The 23,721-nt window shown below is 41.1% G+C and overlaps 1 protein-coding gene across 1 annotated transcript in view; it reads right to left on the bottom strand.

The window, feature by feature from the left end:
- The window catches only part of tenm1 (teneurin transmembrane protein 1), a 207,729-nt gene that overhangs the window by 63,161 nt on the left and 120,847 nt on the right, over positions 1 to 23,721 (bottom strand). Inside the window, exons 15-21 of the mRNA XM_034121218.1 lie at positions 20,308 to 20,542; positions 19,034 to 19,153; positions 18,679 to 18,940; positions 12,938 to 13,223; positions 6,255 to 6,398; positions 4,175 to 4,427; positions 3,396 to 3,416 (exon numbers count right to left, since the gene is read on the bottom strand). Of these exons, the coding sequence (XP_033977109.1) occupies positions 3,396 to 3,416; positions 4,175 to 4,427; positions 6,255 to 6,398; positions 12,938 to 13,223; positions 18,679 to 18,940; positions 19,034 to 19,153; positions 20,308 to 20,542 (1,321 nt within the window). The remainder of the gene's footprint in view (positions 1 to 3,395; positions 3,417 to 4,174; positions 4,428 to 6,254; positions 6,399 to 12,937; positions 13,224 to 18,678; positions 18,941 to 19,033; positions 19,154 to 20,307; positions 20,543 to 23,721) is intronic.

The raw sequence follows: 23,721 nt of genomic DNA on the forward strand, positions 1-23,721 counted from the left end.
CGTTACATGTTTATTTTTATGTAACATATTTAGGGTAACGTTACTCTCTGGCAGACTTTATTATTTTAAAATCTTTATCTACCGCCACCAATGACATACTGATGTTTTAAGATAAGATGTACTTTATTGATCCCAATTTGGGATTTCTTTGCGCATTATACATCCCTCATCATTATGTGTTAGCTTTATCTTATAAGTTATGGTTAATATGTTTTTTGTTTCTTTTATCTCCTTACCCCATTTTCTTTCTTCTCTTTTTCTTATTTGTGGATTGTTATGAAGTTGTTTATTGTATTCAAGTCTTAGTATTGTTATGTATCCCTTGTAACCAAACAATGTACTTAAAATGCAAATAAATGAATAAAAAAATAAATACATCCCTTATTATTATTTCATTCTCAGCAGTGGTATGCTCTAAGACTCTTCTGCCCCCGCAACCCTAACTCCCCGAAGAGAAAACTCACTTCACATTTTGTTCGGAACCTTCTCCTAGCTGGGAAAAAAGAAAACACTGCCACATAGGCGAGGTTGCTGTCAGTCATCTAGTCCATTAAGTGCATAACTGTTTACAGAGCTCTGCACTGAACTGCACATACATAATTTAAACTCGATCCTAAGAGACTTGTTCACAGAGTTTCAAAGTGTGCCAATGCTCCGCGCAGAATATAATATTTGTTGGGCCTCTTTAAGCCGCCATGAGCGTGTAACCGATAACAAATTCTTTTTTTCTCAATTAGATGCTCACAGATCCGAATACAGTCATCCAGCGGAAGGGAAATGAACAATAACAACTACGAAAGAAAAAAATATTTTGTTCCCCCACTTAAAATTACAAAACAATGATCAGAATTGATTTTGTTTCTGACTGTCTCTGCAAATCGACCGCCTGGGCTCTGAGATAATAGTGTAGACGACTTCCCCCCAATGTTTGCTCTACTCCTCGCTCAAACTCTCAAAGAGGAAAAATAGACAATGTTCTTTTTTATGGTGAGTACATCCCATATTGTCTCCCCTCAGAGAACACCTTGTTTTGTAGCCCTGTAGGCCGATAGGCACTTTGCTGGAAAAGAATGTGGAGTGAAAAGCTTTGAACGCTGAATCCGGATGAATAATTAATGCATTTGACTTTAGAGAACAATAGTATAGAATAAAAAGAGGAACACTAACAGGCTGCTAAGAGTAAAAAGCTGGTGCGGAGGAAAGAAAAAGGAGGAAGCAGGAACTAAAGGAGAAAGCTCCAGGGTGAGAAAAGGGTATCTAAAGTGCCTTCAGAAGAAGCTACTTCCTCGCCTCACATCTGTGCTTCCTAACCTTATCTGACGAACACCCACTGCTACACCCAGTACCTTCGCTGACACCAGCTGCCATGTTCCAGGTGATCCTCCTCATACAAAAGGGGATATAATAGTAGATGTTACACTCATTGATGATTTTACTCAGAGTGGCAGGATGTAGGAGTCTCAGCCATTTAGGTGTTACTTGAACGTGCGAGAGTAGGATTGAAAAATAAACGTATAGACTCAATCAAAAATAATGGCTCTCTACCACTAACGGTGTGTGGAGGTGAATTCTCTCTTTTTTTTTGGATTCTTTTGGATTCTGATATGATAACGTAGAGACTAGATGCCAGATCTTAAGAAAATATCCAATAGGATGATATATAATGAAATGTTTGGTTATGGTTAGGGTCTGGAAAACTGCAAATATAACAAGGTGTAACACAAGAGCGAATCTAAGGTTGCTTTCATTCACTCTCAGAACCTCAACCCTTGTAAAGTTGGGGAGGTATGTAGGAAAAATCTACTTACTGTGCCTTTAAGTTAACTACTGTATATTCAAGAGTTTTACTTTTAAGCTGATATGACGTAAAGCGCTGTGTTTGTATGTGTGAGCGGTGCCAACCCGTACCCATAGACCGGTCTATGGAGATTTCTCGACTTTGTTGCAGAGTGCTGTGCTCAAAATTCAAATTATTTAAACTTTGACCTAGTTATTGCTGACATTTTGATGCACAACCAATCAGATGACAGCTGTATGTAGCGATGCAAGCAACCAGAGAAGGTAACCATAGAAACAAAACAACTGGCTGTTTTGGCTGCTTTGCGCCCAACCTTGTGGAAACAACTTAAGATGTTTACAATAACTATAATTCATGCATTATTATGCATTATACATTAATCATACATTATTATACATCATAAGATAAATATTACACATATAAGGGCTACTTTTACCTATGCTAGCATAGGTAAAAGATATCTATTTCAATAATGTATCGACACTTTAAGCAAACTGTAGCTTGGTTTCTTTTTCATCTAATTAGTTGAGCTACTCCACAATCTCTGCACATCTTCTCCCCCTGGCATCTGCTGAAGTGCGCCCAGAGGTACAAGTAACACTGGCTGGAAATCACTGGTTGAGGCTATACACAAGAAATGTATCACACTTTGCGCATCTCAGGCACATTTGCATTTTCACACTTGCAGACATATGTACACACCCACCCATAAAGCCAGGTTATCCTTTTTGCATGGTCGGAAACTGTGGCACGCTAGAGATATGGCATCTTGAAAAATCCTCTTGGATAAATCCTCTCTGTCTCTCTCTCACAAACCACACACACACACACACACACACACACACACACACACACACACACACACACACACACACACACACACACACACACACACACACACACACACACACACACACACACACACACACACACACACACACACACACACACACACACACACACACACACACCACACACACACACACACACACACACACACACACACACACACACACACACACACACACACACACACACACACACACACACACACACACACACAGGATCGGCTTGATATAACCCCTGATAGTGGCACACACACAGAGCAGACCCCCACACACACACACACAACCTATAACATCTGTCTAATCTCCTGTCGAACATGGTGTATTGAGCTCACACCACCATCAAGGCTCGGGGCCAGGGAAGAAGTCGAGGCCGTGCGAGGCCCCAGGCTTTTATTCCGGCTCAGGCAGCGGGTGAATGCTGCATCCACCAAACTGAGTATCAGTAATCCTCTGGAACATGAAATCCTTGACATATTGGCCGATTTCCAATTTATAAATGTAATATCGCCTGGTGAAATTTAAATGGGGATTTGATAGATCTGCCTGCAACATGCAGATTTTGGGTATGGTGTGTGTGTGTGTGGGAAGAGGGGAAGTCAGGTCAGCGCAATTTGAAACGTACGACAAAGAAACCAAGGTTAAGTGCTGCGAGGCATTTTGCAACATGTCTTGTTCTTCACACATCATTTGTGAGTCTGTGTGTGTGTTGTGCAGGGATATAAAAGGAGGTGTTAATCACTAGTTCTCACCTGTGTCTGGTGTCCCGGTTCCTGATAATAAGCCATAAAGGAGCGTTTGAAAAAAAGGAGAGAAGAGAAGGTAAGAACAGCGTTCATTTATGATGCTAACGAGAGTCACTTACAATTTCATAGGCTACAATCAGTCAATTTTCTCCCCATAAAGAGAGATTAGGATTGATTTAGACGTCTGTATTGTTTCACATTAAATATTAACATAAACAGGAAGCTCTTTGGAATTTGCTCCCGGAGGATGGGGAAGTATCAAATACAGACTCTCTGAAAACCTCCGTCTGAACCAGAAATATTAGTCGGAGATACAATAATAACAGAGAATGAGAGAGTAAAGTTACATAAGGAGAATACTTTACAGGACAAATGACTGTGCAATCCCATTGAGATTCTACGCTTGAGAAAATACAGAAATAAAGAATGTAGTGCCTGCAGCTATGTAGTAGATATCATCGTCATAATCCACAGAAGAAAAAAAAAATCTTTGTTTCGCAGCAAAGAGCTTCTCTCAAATCCTTAAGAGGTAGATTAGTGTGTGTGATGTCTAAACCTCACACACTCTGCTTTTGCATGAAGACAAACTTCGGGATGTATTCTGTTGAGATCAAACAGATTACAGGCACAGATGCCAGCCAGAGCTAATGCCATGCTAACACATATCAGCCGAGCTAATTCTGCTCTAATTGTGCTCGACTCAATCCAATGCTGAGAATCTCACTGTGAGAGATTCCTATCAGGACCACTACTCTTATCACACGCAACGAGATCATTTCTCTCACTTGAGTTCCAGTATGGTCCTGGTGTATCCGTCGGGGTGGACCCTGCGGATGAAGTTGAAGTCCCCCACGTAGAGGGAGCCGTCGGGGCCGCTGGCCAGGGCCACGGGGGCGAACAGCATCATGTCCCGGGCGGAGCCGCTGCAGCTCGGGCTGCACGGGACGCTCCGGTAAAAGCCGTTCCCCATCACCGTGGCGATGACAGGAGGCTGCTGCGAGAGGAAGACATTCTCGCCGTTTCCCTTGTGGAGGATTCCTGGGGAGTGAGGAAGGCGATAAATACATAAAAGGCTCTGGAAACACATTTTTCTCAATCTGCTCCTGGTGGGATCCTGCAACATTTCTGCCAAAGTTTGAACGGTTTTTAGCTATTTTACACGACGGATTTTCTGTATTGGTTATAAGTGGGCATAAGAAGTTTGGCACTAGAATTAAAGCCTTGCGGTTGTATCCGCCAATCAGACATTTTGCAGTTTATATTAAAGGTCACCTATTATGAAAATCCACTTTTTCATGTCTTTTATACATAAACATGTGTCCCCTCAGTGTAAAGACATTCTGAACGTTTCAGGAAAAAAGATTTGCTCACTTTTTGCCCTGATCCATTTATATAAAAACAGTGTATACTTCAGCGGAATATCAAAACAATGGCCCGGGGTGCAAAACGCATCAATGACAGCGACCCTCTACCACACAAAACAACACCATTTATATAAACACCTATCATGACAGGGCACCCACAGCCAAGTAACAATTACAAATGAATTAAGTCGGCATGGCGGCCCACATTGAAAATTACTTAGGCCTACTTTTGATGATCAAATCACTTAAACACAAAGTCCATCCTCCTGTCCTTTTGGATGAAGCACTTGATGGCGGGTCATGCAGCTGGTCCTTTGCCACTCCAGTTTATCATTGTAACTCAATCTTGAAAATGTCTCGGTTAATAATTTCGCAACGATGTCATCACTATCACTGACATGAGCCATCATGAACGAATTTATGCTAATCATAAATCTATCGATTAGATTTATGATTAGAAAATAATAAAAGTAGGGTAGACATGTGGATATTATCCGGCTGAACAAAACGTGCATTTATCTAACAGGTTCGTTTTCCACAGACCTTATTTTGAGCTATTTTCCAAAATCCTATGGAGAAATCCCATTGCTTTTTTGTCGAGGAAACCCGAGCGCAGCTTACTTCCGGGTTTTAGGACGCGTCACTGCACCACTCTATACACATGTATAAACCTCACAGCGGGCGGAACTTGTCATAAAGTCCGCGAAAATAAAGCCCACCCATTTAGAGGGAAGATATGATTGGTCAATTGTACTGTCACTTAACATTACTCTCTCGTTGAGTTACTATAGCTGGCCCTCTGTGAATTCATAGCTGGACCACCAATCAGCTCCTGTCTTCACATAACTCGCAGAGACGAGCTTCTTCCATGTAACCCTTCACATTCCAACAGAAACTGAACAGGCAGATTCGAAGGATTTATTTATTTGGAAATGTTATTTTAAATACAATTAAATCAAGTTATTTTGGTAAAACTAAAGAAAAATATAACTAAAAATAATTTTTTTTTTTTTTATGTTTTCAAATATATATTTTTAGAATATTTTAGGCCTAGAGGGCCCTGACGGCTCGCCACTGCAACCAAGGTACCCCCCCCCTACTTATCACCTGAATCTCCTCCTAGAGCACCATTGTGTTCTTTTTAACCAAATATCTCTCAGAGGGGCGTGGGGAGGGGCTCCTTATTTTCATCTAAAGCTACTGTACAGACAGAGAATCTGCACTTTTGAAACAGGGCTGACACAGAGGGGTTTCTGGGATGCTGCAATGCACGATCTGTTTGGTATTTCAGCCAAACCCTTCAGAGACATGTTTTGTATATATCTGGGACCTATAATATATTGATGAAAAACAGTATAATAGGGGACCTTTAACATAATTAGCATAATAATTATTGAGATACGTCTTAAAGCAAGTGTTGTGATGTCACAGTGACTTTGGCCTGAGGCAGAACTCTTCTGTTGCTCAATTTGATTTGAATATTAGGTGCATTGTTCCTCACCACTGCGTATGTTGAGGGCATGGTGTTTGTCCAGAGACCAGCCCCCGAGGTTTGAGGGGACCAGTTCAAATCCCTGCATCAGAGCAGTCCTCCTCTCCCATTGGATGACGCCCGGACATGACTCATACTCGTAGCCGACGGATACTGAAATGCAAACACACAGACTTGATGTTATTCTCAGTAATAGCTATGTGCTGTAGACCTGCTGCGTCTCACACTACAGTATGTTCAGCCAAATGTGCTGATATTTGCACAGAAGTGACAGCCAGCCTTTAAGCTAAAGCGCTCCCACATTTCTCTCGAAACTATACTGTATTGTGTGTTGAGACAGATGAAAGGCCTGTGGCGAGACCTCATCAGCGTGTGTGTGTTTGAGAGGGATCAGGGAGAAGTGGAGGCGTAATCAGGAGGAGCCCGTCTTCATGAAGGAGCCCTAGAATTAGCTGCTGGCCTCTTAGTTGTAATGATACGCTGTGAAGCTTTCCACTAAGACTAACAATCAACGACAGCTTCTTTTTTTTTTTTTTTAGGCTCGCCATGATTAGATATGTTTCAACAGTCATTTAACCACTCGGCGCTCTGGATGCGTTGGAAGGGAGCAGGTGACAAAGCCGTGGGAGTTCAGGAAAACATGTAAACATACAAACATGCCTCCTAACATGTCATTCTGAAACACACAATCAAACAGACAAACAGAAAGAAACAAAGGCACTAAGTCTTCAGGCTTTTTAGAAGTAAAAAAACACAGTTCAAGTACAACTTTAAAGGATTTCTATTTTTACTTCGCTTTGAGAGCTTTATTCATTTTGCAGATACATATTTTAGAACCAAATCAAATGTTTAGCACATGAAGTACTTTCAGATTTGTTATTAAAGATGAGATTACCCCACATCGGTAGAACTAGTAGTTTAAATCCGCTCTACCTCAATCCCCCATGAATATTTTTCTCAAAACACATATGCTTTTACTTTGGTGAAATGTGATACTTTCATTTCATACTTGATATAATTTTTTTTACTGATGCATCATTTATTTCTTTGAGACTTGTTGGCAAACAGTTGCTTACTTAAAGGGGCCCTAATATGTTCATTTTCAGGTTCAGGTTTTTTACCATGACTCTTTGGGAATTGAGACTATTTTATATGGATTAAATATTGAAAGTGCAGCTTTTAATGAAGCATTTATTTATTATTGCATGCAGTGTTAGATTTCCAGTGAGCTAGCCTTTAATTAAAAGTAACATTCACTGTAGGAGAGTTGACTTAAACTCAAAAGTCATTACAAATATCCTGAGGCTGTTTCTCTTCTTTATGCATGTATTCAAGGCATTCCGATGTAGACAGGCTCATTTATTTGAAATACATTCTGTCCTTTCTTCCCTCTCTTTTGTTTTCAAGGTAATATATAAAAACAGTTATTTAAGATAATGTATAATTAAAGCAGTAGGAGTTTAATATTTCAAATTATACAACATTGCTTAAATGCATATAATGATATATTCTACAGTGAGGGCAGCTTGCTCTGTTTGACACAGCTGTTGTGGAGAAGTGTTGTAGCTGTCAATCACTGCTGGCAACGATCTCTCGTAACTTTGCTTCACTGTAAAACAACATGCCTGTGAAGTGAGGGGCACCCAAGGGAAACTGGGAAGCAAAGCCGGCAGAAAGAAAGGTAGAGATGGTGGAATACGTAAGTAGTGGCTTCCGCATTAGATAACTCAGGAGATTCACTTTGAGAGGAACTCTCAGCAGACACACGAGGGCAACTTAAATCTCCACCTCTATGGTAAAATCGATAGAGTGATTGGGGATGGAAAATAATGGGTCATTTGGGACACTCGAGATTGTGAAAGAGAAAAAGAAACTGTAAGGTGTTCAACAAAAGTTCTTAGTCCAGGAACAATCACTTAAGTTCATTCAAGAGGTTCATTTGTTTCAATTTGTGTTTGTCTTAAGCTCTGATAGGCCTGTGATCTTGAGTTTTTGAAGGACACAAGTAGAACAGAGAGGCGTTGGTAGGACATTTACAATTCATGGTTTTTAAATTGTTACATACTGTGCAATTTCCAGCCCTTAAAGTCACATTGCACCCCCCTTGAAGAAACAATTTCATGGCCTGGAAACCAATCCATCCTTATGAAAATGCATCAAAGGTTGCCATAAATACATTGCCTTCAGCAGGGGCATTGTCCCTGTTTTTAGAAGAAGAAAAAAACTACAATAAAAGTGATTTCATTTGAGGAACAAGGCTTTCACAGGACAAAACGGGCAAAGCAATCTCAAAGGGAAAGTGTCAGTGTTTTGAGAACTGCTTCACAACCAATATTGCTGTAGCTATATTACAAGAAACGACACACACACTCACAAAAAACAAGCAAGCACACTTTGGTACATAAAAAGCACACTCAATATCTCACAGGTGAAAGCTTTCATTCCCCTCTGCTGAGGCCTCGGGCAATGTGTTCACCCCGGCAAACAGAGCATGATCTCCCTCTCTCTTGTTCTCCCTGGCCCCCTGTGTGTGTGTCCATGTGTTCACACACACATGGACACACACACAGGGGGCTGATGTGTGTGTCGTTGAGGGAGAAGGTCCTGTAGGAGCTCTTACACATGGTAAACAAATATGGTAAACTTGAAGGTGATATTATGCTCAACTATCCTCAGGTGACTGCCATCAAAATTGCATATTTCTTCACCTAGAATAGGCTCTAAGGACAAACAGGGATAAAACATCCAGAAGTGAGGCTGAGGCTGAGTTAAATCTGTATATTAGAGCTGCACAATATAGGCATATCTTTTTATAGTCATCAACTTGCATATACTTGTGTGTGCAGATTGTAATGACTTTGACACATCCATTAAATGTCTAAAATTATACAATCTTTTTCTTTCATGCTTTCTTTGTCTTTTTAGACCAGCTGATAATGTAGGATAACAATCAAAAAGTGCTTTTAGTTTTGATATTGCAGCCATCCAGGGGCAGCAGGTATATGTAGTCTCTAACTGGAGTCAGTGGTTTTGCCCAATGTGTTTCAAACTGTTGGATAATAGCCATGGAAACGTCTTTGCTTAGGGTTACAATTGTACTGTTGAATTTTGCTAACCCTAACCCCAATGGAGGTGAATTGAAACTTGTGAAATATTTGAATGTTCTCTAAAAACAAGGATTTTTTACCTAAAGGATGGTTTTTATTATAATTTTGCAGGCCGACACGAAGCTATGATGAACCATGTGATACTAAGAGAATCTTTCATGGGAAAAATGTGTGTTACTTTCATTTTACTCATAACCAGTAACCAATAAAGTTTACGAGGCAATATGAAGATTAAAGAGAAAACACTCTGTTCCCAGTAATAATTTAACTTTCCAAAGCTCTTGGCAGTATAATTCTGAAAGACCCTGACAACAAAGAGATCCTCTGAGGAAAAGTCTCCACAGGGATTCCCGAACTGAAAGTAGTAAAAAAACTATTGCCAATGATTGTCAAAGCCTCCGATTCACCGACCGATAATGTATGATAATGTATTCTTTCTGATCCGTCCCCGTGCCAAAGCGCACCACAGGTGTGCCCGAGAAGCTTGGCCGAGAAATTAGCAAAAGGGCGCTTGGCACGACGGGCAGGGCGTATTCCACTGCGATCCGGGCACTGCTGGGTTCATGAAAAATAAGTCCTCAGTGTACTGTAGTTCAGACAGAGCAACAACAAACCCACCATGAAAACAAAAAAAATTGTATATTTATCCTGCCGTGATATTATTTCCTTGGAAACATCAGACTGTACCACAGAGAACGTACATCTGTCAGTAGTTTAGTTTAAACATTAATGCGTAAGCTGTTGCGCAAATGCACGTATCCTGCATATGCCGGGAAGTATAAAGAGGGAAAGATCAGGGGGAAACACGGCTGAGAAGAGAGAAAAACAAGAGAGGGCAGGAGCAATGGGGGAGATCAGAGAGAATGGAGGACATAACAAGCGGGGAAGAGAAGAAAAGAGAGTTCAGTGGAGGACAGGAATCGCTGGGAGGAGAGAGGAAGATATGGAAGGGGGGTAGCAGGGAGGGTGAGCGAAGCACGGTAAATAAAATAAAAAACCAGGATCATAAGAGTTGAGGAAAGGTAAAAGATCAGGCGAGAGCTGGAGCAGATGACGTTCAGCCCTAACAGATAAGGGGAGAGGAGGGGATGGATCAGGAGGAGAGAGAAGGGCGAGGGTTGGAGAGATGCAATCTTTGCGCGAGACCGTACACTCGAGTGGACAAAGCTTCTGGTATGCCGGAGATATCTCAGTGCTTATGAGAAAGCTCTCTCCCTCGCAGCTCCACTGTTTGTCTACGAGCCTCCACAAAAGACAGTTATAGAAAAACACAGGCAGCAGAAGCATTATCTCTCAGATTACCTATAGAAAGATCAGCGGTGTAAGCTTCTACGGCGCCTTGGAATGGCCGTAATGAACATTTATATACAGTATATCTCTTTCTGCACAGGTGAAAAAGGAGGTTAGGGATGAGCCACGTGTTGAACGCCTTCCATGTATTTTGCAAAGCACTTTTTCCCACAGTTCTGTCAAAACTGTCCAAAAGGGCTATTTCCCTGCCACTGCCGATGATGTCTTTACTCTACAGTATATTCATCTCTCTCCTCTCAATACAGCTCCAGTTTTCTCTGCTGTCTGAAGGTCTTTGAAATGTGGTACTCAGTCTAAAGTCCTCGCTTTTCATCTATTCACATGATCCACTTACAAATGCATTTATTACATAAGGGGTTTTTAGTTGAAATGCGTTTTATATCATTCTATTTGTACTGATACATGTGCTGGTATTTATATGTTGATCTGTTTTTGGATCCGCATGTATAATTTGACTATATAAAAAGACTATATGGTTTGAGTGTTTGTTGATTGTTATAAATCTCGTATTAATGGAGCAATGTATTTTTATGCATTCTTCTTTGATCAAGACATAAACAAAGAAATGCTTGTTTTGAATGTCTTTATACTATATGAATATAGTGGAAACGTCCTTGCATTCTGCCAACTCTGCAGTGGCCAAACTAGATTGAAGACATTGCTATAATTACATATTATAAAGCAATCTCTGAGCTCTCATTTCCCAGTGTGACACTGTCTATTAACAACTGGTTGATTACGTTCTGAATGGTTGATCATTTCCAAGACAATGATATTATGCAGGATGATATCTGCTCTGCTATTATTGGATTTGAGCATCTGACACAAAACGTCTAATATCAAAGAGTGTAAGAGTGGTACAGTACACCGTATTTTCTATTCATTTACTTGGTTTGCGTCCGATCTAAATGGAAGACATTTCACTGTATCGCTCAGCAATTGAATGCCTGGCGATACGATACCAATGAGACTAAGCTGTACAAATCCATTATCATACAGAAACATAAGCACTGCTTTAAAGGAGTGGTTACATACTTTAGGAGGTGGGCTTATTTGGTTTCTTCTTGATTCGTGGTGTCCCTGAGTAAGAATTGACATCTGATTGGTCAACGCTTGGATAGTGTAAAGTCGTGTTTTTGTTGTTGTGTGTAGGGGTGGTCCATACTGGAACAGAGTGGAGGAGATAGATAACAAACAGACAGACACAGACAGAAAGCCTAAAAGACAGCTTTTCGAGTTTGTAAATAGATCTTTTGTCTTTTAATCCATTCTCGCCAATTTACCATTCCATTCTCGACGAGAGTGAGATAGACTCTTGCTGATTTAACAGGGAATCACTCATAAATTCCAAATATATGTATTGCTCTGATAGTACTACGGTCTTTCATGAGTGCTCTGATTATTAAATGTATTCTCTGATTTTGAAACAGCAGCCTTATGTTGTTGATATTTAGCCTTCCTGAGGCTAGTGCCAAGAACCTGCTCCTACAGTCCTGCCAATAATCATGGTGATTTATGCATGCACAGTAAAGAGATCGCAAATGACAGCACATGAGCTATTTTCAAATGTACTAACAGTATTATTAATAGGCTGATATTTACACTGAAATGGGGTATACACTATGATTTATTGGGGGAAACCAAGCAATGTGACAATTGATAAGGTCGACATTTTGACTATTCAGTCTCCACAATTGTTGGTAATTCAAAGAAGATTGACAGCACTCTAGTTAGTGCAATCAGCAAGAAGAAGAATATTAGCTTAGCTTAGCATACAGACTGTAACAAGAGGAAATAGCCAGCCTGTCTCTTTTCAAAGTTTGCAAATCTGCCTATTAGCACCTCTAAACCTCAGCAATTAGTAAAGAACACATTAAGTCCTGTTTGTTTGATGAGAAATATAAAAAGGAGAGAGAAAGAAAGGGCCCTTTGATGCACATTGTCAGTGTCCTAAACCTTGAGGATGCCCTAAATGTTTGCTAATAGAGTGATGCAGGGATGATGTATTTTTGGTCGAACAAAGACAATGGGATTTTTCCATCCGATTTGGGAATATTGCAGAAAAAACAAACTACATCACGGTCACATGACTTTACGTCACCATCGCTAAGCTAAAGGCGTAGTCTTATTTATTCAATTGTTAGAAACTGCCTTTTTAAAGACTCCTGAAATAACCATTGACTTCCAGACAAGGCAACCGGGAAGTGCTAAAAAGCCCTATGGCCCTCTGATTTAAAATAAACAAAGGCTTTTTGTATATTATGTTCTACTTACCAGTAGCATAAGTGAGGCCCCAGACCTCCTGTCCATAAACGTCCGTCTTGTTCCACACCAGCCTGTGGACCAGGCCGGGCCCCGCGGGGTACCAGCGCTGGTACATCCTGCCCTGGACCGAGGCGCGGACATGCACCTTGGACAGACCGCCCAGTGGGGAGACGGGGGACAGCAGGGAGGGAGGGGTGAGGAGGATTCTCAACAGAGAGAGGTAGCCTGCAGCGCGGGTGCTCAAATAGTTCAGCTTCAAAAAAGCCCCGGGGATCGAAACTTCATCCTGCACCGCCTGGGGAAAACAAGAAGGGAACAGAGTGAGATCGCAGGAGACGGAAAGTGAAGAAATTAGAGGATACATTAAATGTGTATTTGTTTTTTGAGCTGACATAATTAGGGCTTTTGGCAGGTACAGGATGAAATAGCTCACAGTCAGGTGCAAAGAGAACAACAAATACGTGTTAGCTATGTAACAAAAATAAATACAGAGAACCTTTTCATGAAGAACATAACGTCTTTTTATTTAAATTAAAGGTATTGTTGGATTTAGGTTTAAACAAGTTTTAAAGCTGATATTTACGGAGCCCTGGAGGGTTCATAGAGAGAAAAATAAATAAAACGAGGCCACGTTTTATTAATTCGTGAGACACGAGATACTTTGTTATGGTTAGACACATCGAACTGCCCGATTATTACGTCATATTATTATGTTTTATTTGCCAGGGTGGGTGTGTGTGTGTGTGTGTGTGTGTGTGTGTGTGTGTGTGTGTGTGTGTGTGTTGTGTGTGTGCATGCTTTTGTTTTCAGAAGATATTATGATAGTGGCGTTCGTTCCGGTGCACTCCAACAGCATTTAGCATCGAGATTAAGATTAAACGAACTTCTTTCACTTGGGAATACACATATGGAGTTAGCCAGATGTGTGTAAAAGACTGTTCATGGTAATTTGAAAACAAATGCAGATGTCGTCGGACACACACACAGCCACACAGAGCTGAGCAGAGCACAAATTGGGTTATTTACACATCATGCGCCCTGGTGACCGGACATCTCCTTCATAAAACGAGTGATAGGGGGAATAATCAGGCAGTTCGATGTGTGTAGAGGTGTGTGTGTGTGTGTGTGTGTGTGTGTGTGTGTGTGTGTGTGTGTGTGGCTAAAACGTAGCAGCCTCGATCTCTATGCAACTGTTCTAATGAAGGTAAACACAGTGAAGGCGCTGCGTAAAAGACACAGCTCTCTGCGCGCAGATAGCAGATACTGTGAGAGTCACGGACATGAATTCATAGATCAAAGCTGACTGGTTCACAGACTCTCCTGTTTTGCGAATCTGGTGCTTAAACAAATAGCTAATCACCTCTGGCCGAAATGTCCCTAAAATGAAGTCCGAGTTTGAAATATATCTCAAATAATGTATGCACTGCCATTTCCCCACATACACATAACAGTCTGCAATCAAACGGTTGTCTCCTGTGCGCTCCAATTCCTACTTGGCGCACCGGTAACTTTCTCGTGCGCACAAAAAAGTATCTCGTGCGAATGAGAAAGTATCTCGTGCAAATGAGAAAGTATCTCGTGCGAATGAGAAAGTATCTCGTGCAAATGAGAAAGTATCTCGTGCAAATGAGAAAGTATCTCGTGCAAATGAGAAAGTATCTCGTGCAAATGAGAAAGTATCTCGTGCGAATGAGAAAGTATATCGTGCGCACGAATTAATAAAGTGTGGCCTCGTTTTATTTATTTTTTCTCTCTATGAACCCTCCAGGGCTCCGTAGATATTTACAACTTAGAGACTAACAAATAAAAAGCCAAGCTAATCTCTCAGATACACATTGAATCAGCTGCAGAAGCACACAATTATTCATCTGCTCCAACATTTCTCTTGGCTTAATCAGATACTGTTTTAATCAGTGATTACCTTAAATCAAATTAACTCTGAGACGACTGCCTCGCACACACTTTCATCCCGAGTCTAAAAAGGCTTTGATTCCCTCTCTTAACAGAGGTGAACACAGTGGGTGTTTCTAAGCTCCCCTGGAATACTAAGTACTGTTCTTTCAATTTACTTTGTTGCCTCCTGTTTGTCCTGACTGAGGTGTTATTTGTCACGAGGATAAGATGTTCCTTCATTTTGACAATCTGTTCATCTCATCTGATTCTATTAAATGAACTTGTGAGGTGGCGTGTTGTGGATGTGAATGACATTATTTAGAAGCAAAAAAACATCTTGTTCTCCTGCCTCAAAAGGATCGTGTGACCGTTGGATATGACTTTTTTTTGCAATCTATTATGTGTCCGGGAAACAAATAAACAACTCTCTGTGTACCGAGATATTTTGTTGGAACTGAAATGAGGTCAGGGTTAGGTAAAAAAAAAAAAAAAAAAAAATGACTGGAGTCACGTCTGAGGTTAAATGTATAATCACCAGTCTGACCTCCACACCGACTTTCATCCACCTGATTTGCCTTTGTGGTGGGGAAGTATATGGATGCAGTACACATTTGCATTTGGCTCATTTTTCCTTATTTGCATGATGCAAATGGAGCTAAATTTGCAACATCCTGTGAGAGCAGGTTGGTTTGCTGCTCAGCTGTAACAAATTGAGTTCTTACTGCCTATCATCTGTACACAGGAAGCAGTGCTTTGTTATGTTTCATATTAGAGCTGCACAACAAGTACAATTCTATTGAAATCGCAACAGTGTAATATTCAAATGCGGGAACCGTATTAAAGGCTAAATATGTGTTGAAATCCCATCCTGAATGAATTTTGTGGCGTTGAAGAGATATTTTGGGCAGTGAAAGGAGTATCTAACACTGCACTGTAACTCTGATTCATGTATTTTATACCTATATTACTCTATATTTGCTTGTTTAATGTTAATTAGATTTTCGAATGACTGTTTTCAAATATTTGTAGATGGTACTTTATAAAGTGATTCCGCTGCACTTTTTCTAAATGCTCCCAATCTTTTTCATGTTTGGATAGCACCTTGAATTGCCTTGTGTTGAAAGGTGCTATACAAATACACTTGCCTTGCCTTGATATTTTATTCAATTTTTTATAATGGTAATGTGAACAAATGTGCATGATGATCAATCCCTCCAATATCAAATCACTATAGTAATATCAGTCCAAAATAATGGCAATCACGCATTTTTTTCCAAATCTTGTAACTTGTTTCTTGATTGTATAGGCCTGTTGTAACTAATACATAATCGCCTGATCGCGATCATTTGAGCTGACAGCAGTCATTTTGCATAGTCGTCGGATTCCATAATCAAGGGAATATAAAGCCAATGTGAAGTAGTGAAGTAGTGCGTTCCCATTGGCTGGGTAAATAAAGTGTCTACCTGGGCTGCAAGGATCCAACGACAGAAAAAAAAAAGAAGAGTTTAGATCTCACTGCTGCAATTTCTTCTCTTTCAGCACATGTAAGAAGCTGTTTGTTGCTTCTGAAGCGAGAAGATGACAGAGAGGTGCTGATAATGGGTCTCTTTATTTTTAGCGGTGAGTCTCCCCCGGGCTGCAGCAATGTCTTTGACAGCTCTATAGAAAGTTATGTTGGGGGGGGGTTGCTTCCAATCCAGCTTTTCTAATGAGATAATTCACATTAAAATGTTTGGATAGAAACATGGTGTTAGGAGATAGGTGTGGGCGGGTGGATGCGCTCTGAGGAGACAGGTGTTGGCGATCCGAGCAGGGAGGAAATGAACAGGTAAAATGACAGTAGTAAATGTAAAGTGTAGCCTTCAGTTGATCCATGTTTAAACACTGCAGCTTTCTAAAACTTAGCTAAAGATCCTGAATCTCCAAACTGCTGTTGAAGTGGGATTGGTTATCACTGGCCCTGTGATTCTTTTTGTTGCATTTTTACTGATGTAAATAAGGCCATCTAGATCAGGGATGGGCAACTTTGATGGTGGTGGGGGCCACATAATTGATGTACTGGCCACCAGGGGGCCGCAGATTCACTTGGAACACACACACACACACACACACACACACACACACACACACACACACACACACACACACACACACACACACACACACACACACACACACACACACACACACACACACACACACACACACACACACACACACACACACACACACACACACACACACACACACACACACACACACACACACACACACACACACACACACACACACACACACACACACACACACACACACACACACACACACACACACACACACACACACACACACACACACACACAGTCCATGTATTGTATGTAATTATTAACAAATATACTAAGTCTGACATTTTCATTGACATTTTACACTCTTTCAGGGAACACCCTCTAATAAGCTCACTAAACAAATATCAGTTCACAGAAATGTTATTTAATTTTTACAAGTGGCATGTTTGTATTGAACAGGTTATTTAACAGTGGAATAAAACTATTTTAAACTATTGGAAAGCACGGAAAATGTGTGTGCATTGAGATTAACCATTAAGATGACATAAACATGAAGTCATGAACACTACCCAGATATTAGTTGTCTAACTTGAACAGACACTTGTAGCCTGTCTCTGCATTCCCCTTATTCCACAATAAGGGGAATGTCAACACAGACACCTGTCAACCCGCACTCTGCTGTTCCTCAGCGCCGCTCTCCCTCCCTCCCGCTGAAATTATGAATGAAAAGCGCATAGTAATCATAGATAACACGGCAGGGTCCGTGACAGTTTGTTTTCATCTGATTTCAAATAAACAAAGTCTTGGTTTTTAGAATATTAAACTTGTTTCGCCAAATTCAGATGATAAATACAACCTTTAAGCTTGTAAAGGCATAATTACAAGCGGTAACTTAACGTCACAGCAGGCAGTGTTTCGGGGAACAAACACAATACACACAAACGCGTCACAGATTATTTTGCGGTATTTTAAATCATGTACGCAGCTCGCAACGTAACTAGGAGTCTAGTGGACGGTATCAGTACTACAAGTCCCCCCGGACCGCCATTTGCCTATCCCTGATCTAGATGGATTAACGACCCCTATCATCCTTGTAACAAGCCCTCGCAAACCTTGCTTTTCTTTTGAACTCTCACCCCCCCCCCCCTCCCCCGTGTTAACTCCACCAATCTTACTGCTTCTGCCTTTTTGTATTTTCTCTAAATTCATTTCATCATATCCTGTTTTTTCAGTAATGTATGTGTGATTGTTGTATTTAGAGAAACGCTACTTTTTAAATAAATATCATTATTATCAATGTCTAAAATCGCTTATTTTTAAACCACTTTTTGTTGTATTACAGTATAAGCGTGTGCTATTAAAGTTTTAAAATGAGCTTTTATTAAACCATTTTTGTTAGATTACATTTTTAGAACTAGGTTTTTTTTCTTTTAAATATTATTGATTGCAGGAATTGTATGCCTTTATTTAATAACGATAGTTGAGAGGAACAGGAACATTTGGGAGAGAGACACGGAGTAGAGAGTTAGCCATGCCAGGAATCGAACCGGGCACTCAGGTCTTTTGTTCCTATGTGGTAAGTACCCTAACCACTAGGATATGGGACAGACCCAAGACAAGTTTTTTTAAATAAATCTGTTCAGCAGAGCAACGGGTAAAACTTTGTTTCCAAAAACGATTTCAGAATTGATTGACAATTGATTGACAAATTGCAATGAATGTATGGAATTGAGTCATCAACTATAATTTATTTTCCTGAGAGCCTTTTGATGGAGTTTTGTGGTGTCATACCTGTAGCTCCGGCACTGCGGGCCCCTTCTCTGCACACGCTCCCATGTATCTGGGGAGCGGGTATGGCAGCACCAGCGGGTAGGGACTCAAAACGGTCCTGATGTCACATTTGGGAGGCGGAGCTTCTTCCCTGGACATGGTCACCTGATCCAGAACCAGGAAGTTGTTGTGTGGCGTCCAAATGGTGCGTGTTTGTGGCAGAAAGGGGGGCCGCTGGAACATCAAGGTCATGGCCATGGCGCCCAAGGTCACCAGGTCGAAACTAAAGGTAGAAGACAGTAAGACAATAAGATTGGAGGATTACGGGGAATAACGAAAAGTGAATTTTGAGGATTTTGTAACTGGATTTCTGTACCTCCCATCCTGCCTGCTGATGGTGTAACCGTACTCTGGATGCTGCGGGAAGGTGATGTTGACGCCGACCAGAGGAGAGCCGTCCTGCAACGCCACGCTGCCTCGAATCACAGCTACCCGACTGGAAAAACAAAGGGGAGCAGAGAGGGATACACAATGAAAAGAGAAGACATGAATGGTTTACAATGATGGAGAATGTAATGATTGTTTGCAGAGAGCCATATTGTGCCGGACGACCTTGTGCCTGAAGAGAAAAGCAACTGCAATTATTCTGCTCGCTACAATTCCCTCCTTTACAGAGAAATCTGCCAGAGATTGCCAGGATACAAGGGCCATAAATATAGCTTCACCCACAGTAAAACCTTTCAACACCCTGTCATATAAAAAAAAAACAACGTCCACATCACGTTTATATCACAGTGACAGTGTTACCTGCAGCAGAAGCGGCCGCTCTTTAAATAGACCCTAAACTATCAGTCACTATTTTGAAATATTCATCTTGTTTTGCAGGGTGAGATACACCGCTTAAATCGCAGAACTGGTCAAAGGAAGACAGATTAGGACGGACACATGTGTTGCACGCATTGATGGAGCCTATCTGTTACTCAGGGAAGAGGGATAAATGAAGTATGGCGAGGTTTCTCCGGGTGGCTGCATCGCCCCGTTTGTTACCCCTGTCCTGAAAGCTGCCATCGATTTCCCCTCTGAACAACCTGCCACATAATTAATTAATTAGTTTATTCGACAAGTGAACCGAAGAGGGGGGGAAAAAATGCACTTTGCCATTTTTCACAGAGGCATCACTGCTTGTTTTTTCCAAACTTTCTAGGTCATCCTGTTGCCGGCGATATGTATTTCTCTCTCATATTGCAGCGCTGAAAAATTAATGGGGACACCTTAAAGACTGCTGTAACTGAATGACACATTAGTGTGTAACAAGCAAATGCAGTTGTGGTGGCTTGACAGTGATACTTGGGAGGACGCTGCGCTGCCATGTGACTGCTAATCTCCATGGGAACGCGATCGCTGATATGTGTGCACAGGCGTATAAACACGGGGAGGAAAAAAATGCCTCATTTACATGCAAACGCACACGCTGTCATGAAACAAATAACAGGGGAAAATGGACGATTCAATGCATTAACACGGATGTATTTACTTCATTATCTACTACTCATGGCTTTACATGCTATATAGGAGCACATCTGAAGGGCATGGAGGAAAACAAATACACAAAGCATGCAAACGCAGATCCGGGCAAACAAGAGCACATACCTGGTATCAAAGGGCACGTCTCCAGGGAGAGTGTGTGTGGCCGATTTGCCGAGGAGGAAGCGTATGCGGCGGTAGAAGCTGTGTGTGTGTGTGCCGGCGGGCGAGGGGGGTGCGGCGGGGGTCAGCGGGCTCTGCTGCAGCAGGGCCAAGGGGTCCGTGGAGCCGTGGCACAGAGGGTCCGAGCCGCAACTCAGCTGCTCGCAACAATCAGGGTCCACGCAGTCCATGAGGCCATCTGAAATTACAAGGGAGGTTTAAAAATGCACGAAACACTTTAAAACACTTATAGAATGTGAGGAGGGGGGGATTTACAGAGTCAATACAGGCGAGATCTTTATTGTGCGTACTTTATAAAGGCTTTAATAGAATTAAGTGACTAAAGTGCTGAGAACACATTTCTATTCTAAAGGCCAAGGTACTGTATATATCGGCAGTGAAAAGACATAAAAAACCATAAACCCTGCCAAGAAATAATTCTGCTGGCCTGAGAGGAAGTCATCTACAACAATGAAGTGTGCATGTATCGCCATTATCACGAGTGTCAATCAAATAAGATTCAATACGGGGGCCATCAGTGTACAATTATAGCATCTATTGTTATGAATCAGACGGGTATTATTCCAATGTGATCCGTAAAAGTCCGGCGTAAACAATGAGCCGCGGAGACAAACCAAGGCGGCAGGTAATAGGAGCCGGGATGGCATTTGTGTTTCCTATTTCAAGTGTGCTCCTGAAAAGGCAGGAAGCAGTGGTGACATTTAAATGCATCTGACCGCGGAGCAGAGAGCGAAAGGCCAACAATATTCTATTATATCCTCGTAGAAAGCTAGCCTACTACAATGGTTGATTTCCATAAGACTCCCTACTTCAACTTGAAAGCACGGCAATAATTGAAATTCTAATATCATTGTCATTACACACGTTTGTTGCCTATTATGCGGGCATTGTTGTTTACCCGTTACACACAGAGAAGTGCAGTGAATGTGGATTTTGAACATGTGTAATATAAATATGTATGATTTCACTGTGTGTGTGTGGAGAAAAGGATGTTTTTGTGGAAGAACAATACGAGCGCTCGGCTCTCCCATCCAGGCGGAATAATTGGAACTCTCTCTTCAAAGTTCCTCTTTATTCTCTGATTACTTGTGATAGCATCTTTCCATCTCTGTCTATCTTCAGAGACAAAAAGATTGCAGCGAGAGAAGGCTATGAGAGCCTACGGTATATCTGCCAATTAAGGGGCGATGGCTGAATTGTGTGCTAGAAAATTATGGTTTCTCAAGCTGTGCAGAGAGGCGCAAGGATAGAAAGATAAGAGAAGTGTAAGTGGTCTCCATGAGGCTTTGTTAGTGAGTCTTTCTCCAGAGTAATCATTCCTATACTCAACGGTTTGATACCTACGGTACGGACGCCTCATCAATATTCATATGGCATTATAAAAACCTTATAATGCCATACAGGGCTTTTTTACAGATAGCACAATTTACAGTAATGCAGAGAGAAACGTGTCACTTCCTTCACCCTCTCTCCACCTCAACTTCCCTGCTCATTTTTATTTAAAGGGACAGTCCAGCCATTTAGTTGCATAATGTGGAATGTGTGTGATAAGAAAAAGACACATTTAAAAAACAAGTTAAAGGAAGCAGCAGAGGCTGAGATATCCTGACTTTTAGTCCAAATGTTGGTTAAACTACATAAAAACAGGATCCTACATTTCCCACAATTCAACAAATATCACCCGGCCATGCGTAAGACTTTCAAAGTAACAGCAGACTTTTTGCGAAATAATCGTATTTGGTTTTTTTTCAGATATGGATGAGAAGATCAATATTGCTATCATATCTGTCCATCCAATGAAAGTCTACAGCTAGCAGTTAGCTTAGCTTAGCACTTAACACTTAAATCAGGGGAAAATGATTAGCCTGACTCTGTTCAAAGGTAATACAATCTCAAACAAGGATCTCCAAAGCGCAGGGATTCAAATCCCATTTGTTTTTCGATACAAAAACGAGTGCATTGACAGATCTCGCAGCCTCAGAATGACTACAAGACTTTACTTCTCCTGATATCGAACATTGATCAATTGTATCCCTGTTCATATTGAACTCCCTGCAAGATTGTAAAGCATAACCCAAAATTCAACACCTACAGGTAAATCCTAAATGATTTGAGTCTAGTTGAGAACATATCTTGAAAGATTGCCACAGACATCGGTTTTTAAACTATTTCCTTTTTTTTCAATGGTAGCATATCTATTGATTTAAATAAAACACCCATAATTCAATGAAAGTAGTGATCTTTTTTTTCTTTTTCTTTTTGAACAACTAGATTAAATAACCCGTTCTGACACAAACACATTAAGAGATGAGTCAAAGTTGCCCCTATTTTTTACCATATCATATGAAAGATCTGATAACCAAATAAAATCAGAACAATGACTTAATCCATGAATTAAATACCATCAGTGCCGACACTGCTGGCAGACCACAGTCCTGCTGTGACTTGTTTCTTTTATTTAGCCGCACTACAACACATTTTTGTTACATTGAGTTTATAATCCAGGCAGAGTGAAAACCTGTATTTCATGTTTTGAGCAGCCATCTGACTGACTTTCTGAAGTGTTGACTCAGTCAGTCATGCAGCTTTGGTAAACAATGTGAAGGTTACATTGTTGCTTTCAGCCGCCCAAAAAAGGACTACAATAAGTGTGTTAGGCGTTTGAGGTTTCCCGCTGCTGTGTGCACTGACTCAAACCCCACGCCTCATAAAAACATGGAACCATGCACAACAAGCGGGGAGCTTTTCCTCCACACAGAAGAGACACTGCCTTGTTTGCAATGATGGATTACAACCTGCTTAAAAGGCATGTCTAGAATGGATATTTGATGTTTCAACATGAACTGGCACAGGTGAAAGGAATGTATGATCTCAAAAGAAGTGTTGGAAAACCTACTAAGAAGGGACTAAAATAGGGAGACGATTATGGAAATGGGTAGAGATTGCGCTCCCGCTGAAATGTTCCTACCCTGAATCCTTACCTGAGAAGAACAACACAGCTCTGAAGCTGAGTGACACACACCTCTCACCTGTCAACAAACACCCCCTAACCAGAGAGCTCTTTTCTGCATGGGTTGCTGTATTAGGACTTGAGAAACATTTTCTCTGAGTGCCTTTTTATCCCTGCAGGAGGTATGCATATTAGACATTTAGCTGTGATAAGAAGAAGAACACACACACAAATTCATATTCAATGTAATAATGACCAGCGGGACTCTACGGGAGTCTCAGCAGGACTGGGACAGGAGGGGGGGAACAAAGATTTTCCACCAGGAGAAAAAGGAGGAAGTAAAACGGAGCAGACAACGTGCCATAGAGACAGAAATGAAAGAGGTGAGAAAAGAGAAGAAGAGATAG

Source organism: Trematomus bernacchii, unplaced genomic scaffold (genome assembly GCF_902827165.1).
Source record: "Trematomus bernacchii unplaced genomic scaffold, fTreBer1.1, whole genome shotgun sequence".
NCBI classification, from domain to species: domain Eukaryota; kingdom Metazoa; phylum Chordata; class Actinopteri; order Perciformes; family Nototheniidae; genus Trematomus; species Trematomus bernacchii.